The 11,360-nt window shown below is 44.1% G+C and overlaps 1 protein-coding gene across 2 annotated transcripts in view; it reads right to left on the bottom strand.

Annotated features, from left to right (window-relative positions):
• Nucleotides 1-11,360, bottom strand: part of rfx3 (regulatory factor X, 3 (influences HLA class II expression)) — a 69,836-nt gene that overhangs the window by 12,408 nt on the left and 46,068 nt on the right. For both annotated transcript variants that reach the window (XM_067433979.1, XM_067433980.1), the window contains 8 exons: nt 10,367-10,548; nt 9,858-9,977; nt 7,058-7,182; nt 6,872-6,984; nt 5,699-5,814; nt 5,445-5,599; nt 3,893-3,990; nt 3,669-3,818 (listed from right to left, as the gene is read on the bottom strand). In XM_067433979.1, the coding sequence (XP_067290080.1) occupies nt 3,669-3,818; nt 3,893-3,990; nt 5,445-5,599; nt 5,699-5,814; nt 6,872-6,984; nt 7,058-7,182; nt 9,858-9,977; nt 10,367-10,548 (1,059 nt within the window). The remainder of the gene's footprint in view (nt 1-3,668; nt 3,819-3,892; nt 3,991-5,444; nt 5,600-5,698; nt 5,815-6,871; nt 6,985-7,057; nt 7,183-9,857; nt 9,978-10,366; nt 10,549-11,360) is intronic.

Below are 11,360 nucleotides of genomic sequence, written 5' to 3'. Positions count from 1 at the left end.
TTACTCTCTCGTGTTGTTTTCTCAATCATCTGAGCGTCCGTGTTTACTACAGTATGAGTAAATCTGTTCATCATAAGCCGTCGCTCGAGTCTCTCCAGAAGACTTGGATTCGGATTAGACACTCCATTAGTTATTTTTCTGATGCCTTTATGACATTTTTTTAGATCTTTTACGTTTGAGAGGAAAAATGGACTTTAAATGGAGGGACAGAAATCCCTCAGGTTTCATAAAGAATATCTTCATTTGTGTTTGGAAGTTAAACGTAAAATGACATGATGGTGAGTTCATGATGACAGAGAAACGTTTGTGGTACATTTGTAAATGTGTTTGTGTGAATTATACCTTATAAATAGGCCGACTACAGCAAGCTGAGCCTTGGATAAAACAACTCTATCATGAATCATATCGTCACGTTTTTATATCGCGATACAACGTTTAACGATAAATCGTTACACCCCTAGAACTAATTCAACTTTACCTCATGTAAACACAATACTTCAAATTGATGCGATTGCGCTCCTAATCTCTGCGATTCTTAGTCCGAGTCCCACTGAACCAACAGCAGCAGACGGTTTGCCGTGTTCTTTTGGATCAGTTGGTTCTCTTGTTTTGGCGGGTCATGGGCTCTCTGAAGTAATCTGGTGAATGTCTGCATCGGTTGTAGGGCTGGGCGATATGTATTGTCATTTTTCAATATATGTCTATGTTTGAAAGTGCTTTAAAATAAATAAAAACTTGACTTTCTTTTACCCCCATTTAAAACAACTATTTAGATTAAATTAAATACAAAATGTTTACGTTTACTGAACGGGTTGGGATGAGCAAAGTCTTATTTCATGGTTCAAGTCATTAAATATTTTTTAAATGTACTTTTATAATTACAATGTAGATTTTTAATTTTATCTTTGTTTTTGTCATATTGTTTTACTTATTTTTAATAACAGTGCTTTATTCTTCAGCTATAGGTCTGTTTAAAGGACGACTCCGGTGAAAAATGAACCTAGGGGTAATTAACACATGGTTACCGAGTAGAACGCTCTCTATATATTTTCTCATGCGTGCATATTTTTGTTTCTTTCTGTCGTGTGTGTGTGTATGTGTGTCGGTCTGTCTAATATGTATGTGTGTATGTCTGTCTAATATGTATGTGTGTATGTCAAAGCTGAATGAACACTGGTGACAATATTGCTTCAGAATATACTGTATATAGAACACACACACAAATAACATTTTCTGGACAAGCTCATTTTTTACTCGTACAAGTGAATGAACATATTGAGCCCTATGATCATTAATGTTGAGCCCTGCACATACATACAAATCTGTTCATCTTCTAGAGCGATCGTATCTCTTTACAAGACTTGGATTGAGCTGCTCCGTTTATGAAGCCTTTATAACCTTTTCGAGATTTTAGGGTTTGGTCCAAAAGAGCTTCATCTGTGTTTCACACCAATGACTAGCCTGCCGTGGTCATACTCAGCTCTAGTCAGAATATGAGTCTGATGCTCATTGGGCTGTGATTATGGGGCATTTCAACAGAACCAGGAAAGACCTCAATTTGACAGACCAACAACCAATCAGAGCAACGGAACGATGCACAACGTTAGTCATCAAATGTCCACAGAGCTCAACTGCACTGTGTTGCCAAGTCTGCGGTTTTCCCGCCGGTTGTTTTCCATGTCCGCGGGTTGAAGCGACCTCAATTATGGGATGTATAGACCCAGGAATGGGAATTTTTAGCAGCAACCTAGCCAAAATAACACACATTTAACCCACAAACAACATTTTTTGTGCAAAACCTCCCAAAAAGCTATTGGGCTTGTTTTGGGCTAGTAGTTGGCAGGTTTTGTTGTAAAAACTTGGCAACCCTGTCTGCACGCACGCTGGAATAAGTAATAAGTAAGTTAGAAGAAAAAGGTGTAAACGATTTTTGCCGGTGTTGTAAAAGAAATGATCGTGTTGGGAAGTGCTCTGAGTGTCCTTAAACTCTGAGAGAAATAGTGAAGGTGATTCAGATACGTACAAGCTCTCCGTTTAGGATTAGAGCAAACTCAACCCTAGCGCCTTTGATGACGAGATGATTACGCTACTGTTGATCATCTGTCCGTCATCGGCTAGAGCCCGCCCTGATGATCTCATTGGTCAGTTACTGTTGATCATCTGTCCGTCATCGGCTAAAGCCCGCCCTGATGATCTCATTGGTCAGTTTCTGTTGATCATCTGTCCGTCATCGGCTAAAGCCCGCCCTGATGATCTCATTGGTCAGTTTCTGTTGATCATCTGTCCGTCATCGGCTAAAGCCCGCCCTGATGATCTCATTGGTCAGTTTCTGTTGATCATCTGTCCGTCATCGGCTAAAGCCCGCCCTGGTGATCTCATTGGTCAGTTTCTGTTGATCATCTGTCCATCATCGGCTAAAGCCCGCCCTGGTGATCTCATTGGTCAGTTTCTGTTGATCATCTGTCCATCATCGGCTAAAGCCCGCCCTGGTGATCTCATTGGTCAGTTTCTGTTGATCATCTGTCTGTCACCGGCTAAAGCCCGCCCTGGTGATCTCATTGGTCAGTTTCTGTTGATCATCTGTCCATCATCGGCCTTAAACTCTGAGAGAAATAGTGAAGGTGATTCAGATACGTACAAGCTCTCCGTTTAGGATTAGAGCAAACTCAACCCTAGCGCCTTTGATGACGAGATGATTACGCTACTGTTGATCATCTGTCCGTCATCGGCTAGAGCCCGCCCTGATGATCTCATTGGTCAGTTACTGTTGATCATCTGTCCGTCATCGGCTAAAGCCCGCCCTGATGATCTCATTGGTCAGTTTCTGTTGATCATCTGTCCGTCATCGGCTAAAGCCCGCCCTGATGATCTCATTGGTCAGTTTCTGTTGATCATCTGTCCGTCATCGGCTAAAGCCCGCCCTGATGATCTCATTGGTCAGTTTCTGTTGATCATCTGTCCGTCATCGGCTAAAGCCCGCCCTGGTGATCTCATTGGTCAGTTTCTGTTGATCATCTGTCCATCATCGGCTAAAGCCCGCCCTGGTGATCTCATTGGTCAGTTTCTGTTGATCATCTGTCCATCATCGGCTAAAGCCCGCCCTGGTGATCTCATTGGTCAGTTTCTGTTGATCATCTGTCTGTCACCGGCTAAAGCCCGCCCTGGTGATCTCATTGGTCAGTTTCTGTTGATCATCTGTCCATCATCAGCTAAAGCCCGCCCTGGTGATCTCATTGGTCAGTTTCTGTTGATCATCTGTCCATCATCAGCTAAAGCCCGCCCTGATGATCTCATTGGTCAGATTCTGTTGATCATCTGTCTGTCACCGGCTAAAGCCCGTCCTGATGATCTCATTGGTCAGTTACTGTTGATCATCTGTCCATCATCAGCTAAAGCCCGCCCTGACGATCTCATTGGTCAGTTACTGTTGATCATCTGTCCATCATCAGCTAAAGCCCGCCCTGATGATCTCATTGGTCAGTTTCTGTATTATAATCACTCCTCTATGGATCGAGTCCAGACCGAACTGCCCGAGCTCAAATGTTGTGGGCGGGGCTGAGTTCGGCTGAGCCAGGCTAACCAATAACATGAGGTGAGTAAATAACGGAATGTTCATGTTTGTGTGAACGATCCCTTAACGGAGGGATGCCATGGCTCATGTGATGTACCTGCACATTGGCAAAGTCTACACGGTTGAGGTCGCTGAGCATCTGGTTGATCTGTGAGGTGTTTTGCAGGACTGCGCGCGCCGCCTGCGCCAGATGGTTCAGAGACGTGTATCTGCGCAGGGTCTGAGCAAAGGCACTAACAGCAGAAACCTGCAGAGAGATTGAGATTAGGATTGAGATTGAGATTGGGATTGGAATTGGGATTGGATGTCCACTGCGCTCACCTTGGTCTGGATCATCCTCTGGGGGATGCTGCTCATGGCGTTGGTGAGCCAGCCCTCAAGGCTTTTGGCAAAGTTACGGATGGCTTGAGTCAAGGCACCTGTCGGATGCAGGAGGAGATTCAGATTTAGGCAAGATTCGGGTCATTTAATATCATCTGGAAAACTCTACAAGAGGTGAACATTAAGGCTCTAATTAACCAAAGTCCTGAAATTTTAAACTAAGAAAAAGTCTAAAAAAACATTTAATGAATTAGCTGCGCACTGTACGCAGTATTTGGTACTAATAAACTAGTAGGCTCTTTGCAGTATATTAAATCACTGCAAAAAATGCTTTTCTTACTTAGTATTTTTGTCTTGTTTCTAGTCCAAACATCTAAAAAAGACGAAACGAACGCGGCAGACCTGACGAAACGTATGTGGCAAACCTGATGAAACGAACGCCGCAAAACGAACGCGGCAGTCCTGACGAAACGAACGTGGCAAAACTGACGAAACGAATGCCGCAAAACTGACGAAACGAACGTGGCAAAACTGAAGAAACGAACGCCGCAAAACAAACGCGGCAGATCTGACGAAACGAACACCGCAAAACTGACAAAACGAACGTGGCAAAACTGACGAAACGAACGCCGCAAAACTGACGAAACGAACGCGGCAGACCTGACGAAACGAACGCGGCAAAACGAACGCGGCAGACCTGACGAAACGAACGCCGCAAAACTGACAAAACGAACGCGGCAGACCTGATGAAACGAACGCCGCAAAACTGACGAAACGAACGCGGCAGACCTGACGAAACGAACGCGGCAGACCTGACGAAACGAACGCCGCAATACTGACGAAACGAACGCGGCAGACCTGACGAAACGAACGCCGCAAAACTGACGAAACGAACGCGGCAGACCTGACGAAACGAACGCGGCAGACCTGACGAAACGAACGCGGCAGACCTGACGAAACGAACGCGGCAGACCTGACGAAACGAACGCGGCAGACCTGACGAAACGAACGCGGCAGACCTGACGAAACGAACGCGGCAGACCTGACGAAACGAACGCCGCAAAACTGACGAAACGAACGCGGCAGACCTGACGAAACGAACGCGGCAGACCTGACGAAACGAACGCGGCAGACCTGACGAAACGAACGCGGCAGACCTGACGAAACGAACGCCGCAAAACTGACGAAACGAACGCGGCAGACCTGACGAAACGAACGCCGCAAAACTGACGAAACGAAACGCGGCAGACCTGACAAAACGTATGTGGCAAACCTGACGAAACGAACGCCGCAAAACGAACGGGGCAGACCTGACGAAAGGAACGCGGCAGACCTGACGAAAGGAACGCGGCAGACCTGACGAAAGGAACGCCGCAAACCTGACGAAATGAACGAGCCAAAAAAAATCTACCAATCAGAATTTTGGCCGAGCCAGAACGTTTCGACTAATAATTGACCGGGAGATTACAGCCCTAGTCAACATACAAACTAATTGTGACCAAGAGCCAACAAATAAAGAGTTGTATATGGATGTGGTGCATGAGAGCCTCACTAGGAATGGGTCTGAGGACGTCAGGGATGAGGATCTCCACGAGGGCTTGATACATCAGGTGATCACAGGTGTTCATCCACTTCAGCACATCCTCGTTCCGGCACAGCAGGGTCAGCCTGGAGCGCGGCAGCCGGCCCTCGATCTCGCTCACACCGCTGCAGAGACCATAATAATCACATCTCAGAGACAATAATAATCACGTCTCAGATACGGTGCCTAATTACTGAAGCTGAAGAGCAGATCGGGTCACGTACCTGTTCTCTGTGATGGTGGCGCCCTCTACGGAGCTGGAGGGAGAATAGCGCCAGAAGGTCTGCCACAAGTTCTCGATTAGATTGAACTGAAGGTTCACCACTACGTCCAAAATGGCCTGCGTGGGAAAATCAGCACAAGTCCTTTACACTGAAATTCAACAAGACTGGACCGTAACTAGAGCCCCGTGACATCTGAAATATTGACCCATTTTGAGTGAGCGAGGTTTACAAACTTATTTCAGTGTGATGAGGTGTGCGTATGTGTGTATCTAATAGTTTTCTGAACTTTAATTTGGTGATGAGGTGTGTGTCTGATTGCTGAACTTTTATTTCGGTGTGTTGGAGTGATGAGTTGTGTGTGTGTGTGTGTGTGTGTGTGTGTGTGTGTGTATCTGATAGTTTTCGGAACTTTTAATTCAATGCGTTGCGGTGAAGAGCTGTGTGTGTGTGTCTAATTGCTTTCTGAACTTTTATTTCGGTGTGTTGCAGTGATGAGGTGTGTGTGTGCACGTGCGTGTATATCTATTCGTTTTCTGAACTTTTATTTCTGTGTGTTGGAGTGAGTTGTGTGTGCGCGTGTGTCTGATTACTTTCTGAACTTTTATTTCGGTGTGTTTTGGTGAAGAGCCATGTGTGTGTAATAGTTTTCTGAACTTTTATTTCAGTGGGTTGTGGGGATGAGGTGTGTGTGTGTGTGTGTGTGTGTGTGTGTGTATCTAATAGCGTTCTGAACTTTTATTTCGGTGGGTTGCGGTGATGAGGTGTGTGTGTAACTAATAGTTTTCTGAACTTATTTTCGTGGGTTGTGGTGATGAGGTGTGTGTGTGTGTGTGTGTAACTAATAGTTTTCTGAACTTATTTTCGTGGGTTGCGGTGATGAGGTGTGTGTGTGTAACTAATAGTTTTCTGAACTTATTTTCGTGGGTTGTGGTGATGGGGTGTGTGTGTGTGTGTGTGTGTGTGTGTGTGTGTGTGTGTGTGTATCTAATAGCGTTCTGAACTTTTATTTCGGTGGGTTGCGGTGTTGGTCTCTAAATGTTTCCTGAACCTTTATTTCGGTGTTGCGGTGTCGAGGTGTGTGTGATTAGATGAAGTGCAGCTCTAGAGATGAAGCTCATGTTCCGTGAAGCCCATCTTTATGACCGGATGCAGTGATCCGTGTCTCTGACTGACCTCGCAGTGTTCCCTGTACAGCGTCTGAAGGGCTTTGACATCCTCCAGGCTGATGCCTTCATCAGACTCTCCGAGCTCAAGTTCAACAAACTCTGGCAGCGCTCTGGACCCATCTAACGACACACAGGGACGTTCAGACAAGCTCTTAAAGCATGAGTATGAGCTGATGCTCTCCGGTGTGCTTACCCAAGAACTGCTGATGGTGCTGGCTCTGAGCGATGAAGGTCTGCTCCGCTGCACTGGGCGTGTGCTGACCCCCGCTGGAGAAATTCTCCCCCGAGACGCCGTCCATCTTCTGCACCGGCTTGAATCTGCGGGACAAAAGGAGAAGCTTCAGGAGCTGCCGTCTACTTGTTTGGCTTTCACCAGACCAAGCTCAATTTAAAATTGAACATTGGTCTGGGTCTGCTCTGTATTTCTACTGCACAAGAGGCGTGATCAACGGGCATTATTCTAATAACGCTGTACGCGATTGGATAGTCCTTCAACCAATCAGACCACAAGAGGCGTGATCAACGGGCATTATTCTAAGAACTCTGTACGCGATTGGATAGTCCTTTAACTAATCAGACCACAAGAGGCGTGATCAACGGGCATTATTCTAATAACGCTGTACGCGATTGGATAGTCCTTCAACCAATCAGACCACAAGAGGCGTGATCAACGGGCATTATTCTAATAACGCTGTACGCGATTGGATAGTCCTTTAACTAATCAGACCACAAGAGGCGTGATCAACGGGCATTATTCTAATAACGCTGTACGCGATTGGATAGTCCTTCAACCAATCAGACCACAAGAGGCGTGATCAACGGGCATTATTCTAAGAACTCTGTACGCGATTGGATAGTCCTTTAACTAATCAGACCACAAGAGGCGTGATCAACGGGCATTATTCTAATAACGCTGTACGCGATTGGATAGTCCTTCAACCAATCAGACCACAAGAGGCGTGATCAACGGGCATTATTCTAATAACGCTGTATGCGATTGGATAGTCCTTTAACTAATCAGACCACAAGAGGCGTGATCAACGGGCATTATTCTAATAACGCTGTACGCGATTGGATAGTCCTTCAACCAATCAGACCACAAGAGGCGTGATCAACGGGCATTATTCTAATAACGCTGTACGCGATTGGATAGTCCTTTAACTAATCAGACCACAAGAGGCGTGATCAACGGGCATTATTCTAATAACGCTGTACGCGATTGGATAGTCCTTCAACCAATCAGACCACAAGAGGCGTGATCAATGGGCATTATTCTAAGAACTCTGTACGCGATTGGATAGTCCTTCAACCAATCAGACCACAAGAGGCGTGATCAACGGGCATTATTCTAAGAACTCTGTACACGATTGGATAGTCCTTTAACTAATTAGACCACAAGAGGCGTGATCAACGGGCATTATTCTAATAACCCTGTACGCGATTGGATAGTCCTTCAACCAATCAGACCACAAGAGGCGTGATCAACGGGCATTATTCTAAGAACTCTGTACGCGATTGGATAGTCCTTCAACCAATCAGACCACAAGAGGCGTGATCAACGGGCATTATTCTAAGAACTCTGTACACGATTGGATAGTCCTTTAACTAATCAGACCACAAGAGGCGTGATCAACGGGCATTATTCTAATAACGCTGTACGCGATTGGATAGTCCTTCAACCAATCAGACCACAAGAGGCGTGATCAACGGGCATTATTCTAAGAACTCTGTACACGATTGGATAGTCCTTTAACTAATTAGACCACAAGAGGCGTGATCAACGGGCATTATTCTAATAACCCTGTACGCGATTGGATAGTCCTTCAACCAATCAGACCACAAGAGGCATGATCAACGGGCATTATTCTAAGAACTCTGTACGCGATTGGATAGTCCTTCAACCAATCAGACCACAAGAGGCGTGATCAACGGGCATTATTCTAAGAACTCTGTACACGATTGGATAGTCCTTTAACTAATCAGACCACAAGAGGCGTGATCAACGGGCATTATTCTAATAACGCTGTACGCGATTGGATAGTCCTTCAACCAATCAGACCACAAGAGGCGTGATCAACGGGCATTATTCTAATAACGCTGTACGCGATTGGATAGTCCTTTAACTAATCAGACCACAAGAGGCGTGATCAACGGGCATTATTCTAATAACGCTGTACGCGATTGGATAGTCCTTCAACCAATCAGACCACAAGAGGCGTGATCAACGGGCATTATTCTAAGAACTCTGTACGCGATTGGATAGTCCTTCAACCAATCAGACCACAAGAGGCGTGATCAACGGGCATTATTCTAAGAACTCTGTACGCGATTGGATAGTCCTTTAACCAATCAGACCACAAGAGGCATGGGGGGTTAATGCTTTTTAATGCATACTGAGCTCTTTACACTGTTAAAGACTTAGATTCACATCCTAAACATGGACAAGTTTTTTTTTCTTTAAGTTGGATGTTTGATAGAGTATTTCTGTGCCAAAAAATACTCCTTTCGGTTTCTCATAAGTTTCAGAAAGTTTTTCGAGTATGGGTTCATCTGATGTCAGATATGGCGGAATGTCCACACTGCAAACAATGCTCTTCTTATTTAGTGTTATTGTCTTGTTTCCAGTCCAATTATCTAAATATTCTTAAAGCAAGATGCATTTACTAGATAAGTAAAATAACATAATATATCTTTGTTGGTTTTCTGGGGGGGGAAAATCTAAATAAAATTAGTTTTTGTTTAAAATCTGCAAATGGGGTGAGAAAAATAATCTTCTATCTGTTTGGGACGGAAACAAGATTATTTTTCTCACCCCATTGGCAAGGAAAAGTATCTATTGTCATTTAACTGATCTAGTAAATGCATCTTGATTTAGGATTTTTTTGATATTTGGACTGGAAACAAGACAAAATTACTGAGTAAGAAGAGCATTTTTGCAGTGTGCACTTTTTCCACCTCTGGTTGTAGGCTAGTTGGACCAGGTCGAGACTGACCTCTGCTTCTGCTGGACGGGCTGCTGTCTCAGCGCCATGTACTGCATGTCCTCCTGCAGACGGTTCAGCGGAGAGTCCGGCTTCACACGGATCCCATAATAATGATACTTCGAGTTCCCTCTAAACTCGAGAAGAGAAAAGACGGAGCTGAAGTGAGCAGAACCGAGCATGTGTTGAGGAGAGAGATATGCACTGCAAACAATTCTTACATTAAGAAACATTTACTAGACAAGTACAAATTATTGTCTTGTTTTGGGAAAAATAACTCAAAATGAAGAGAGTTTTTGCTTAAAATAAGATAAGATTATTTTTCTCACCCCATTGGCAGATTATTTATCTTATTTTAAGCAAAAACTCTCTTCATTTTGAGTTATTTTTCCCAAAACAAGACAATTACTTTTGCTTGTCTAGTATATCTTCTTGTTTTAAGAATTTTTGATGTTTGGACTAGAAACAAGACAAAAATACTAAGTAAGAAAAGCCTTTTTGCAGTGTGCCAGAATGTTTACCGGGTTCCCAAGCGCCGGGTCCGCAGGCCCATAAAGATGGAGCGGATGAGCTTCCCGAAGGACGCCGCGTTGACCGGGTCCAGCTTCTGCTCCTGACAGTGCCGCAGATAATGATTGTAGAGCGTGGAGCGCGGCAAACTCACGCCCTCGGCCGTCTCGTAATTATCCAGAAGCCATTGCAGCTGCGAACAACACGGCTAAATGTGTCAGTTTGCATATCGTTAAAGGGTTAGTTCACCCAGAAATGAGATGTCTGTCATTAACTCCTCCCCCTGATGTCGCTCCACACCCGTAAGACCTCCGTTCATCTTCACACACAGTTTAAGATATTTTATATTTAGTCCGAGAGCGTATGCAAGTGTATGCACACTATACTGTCCATGTCCAGAAAGGGAATACACTGTGCATACACTTGCATACGCTCTCGGACTAAATATAAAATATCTTAAACTGTGTGTGAAGATGAACGGAGGTCTTACGGGTGTGGAGCGACATTAAGGGGAGTCATAAATTACATTTCATTTTTGGGTGAACTGATTCTTTAAGTAAATCTGTATCTTGTGTTCTATGGAAGAAAGACGGTCACAGGTTTGGAATGACATGAACTACCCTTGTGTATGACCTTTAACCTCAGAAAAAATCACTGAACATCCCATGCAATATTTAACAATTAATGCTAAAAGTCCATTTATGGAAAATGATAAATCTGAAAATAAACATTTTAGTTTTTTTGCAAAGAAATGTTACACTGCAAAAAATGCTCTTCTTGTTTAGTTTTTTTCTTCTTGTTTCCAGTCCAAATATCTAAATATTCTTACATCAAGAAGCATTTACTAGATCAGTAAAATGACATAAGATATCTTTGCTGGTTTTCTTAAAAATAAAATCTAAATGAAGAGAGTTTTTGCTTAAAACAGGCCAAATGATCTGCCAATGGGGTGAGAGAAATAATCTGATTTCTGTTTGGGACGGAAACAAGAAACAAGATTTCAAT

Source organism: Pseudorasbora parva, chromosome 23 (genome assembly GCF_024679245.1).
Source record: "Pseudorasbora parva isolate DD20220531a chromosome 23, ASM2467924v1, whole genome shotgun sequence".
NCBI lineage: Eukaryota > Metazoa > Chordata > Actinopteri > Cypriniformes > Gobionidae > Pseudorasbora > Pseudorasbora parva.
Note: the sequence above shows the minus strand (reverse complement) of the source record. Positions and strands in the feature narration are given on the sequence as shown.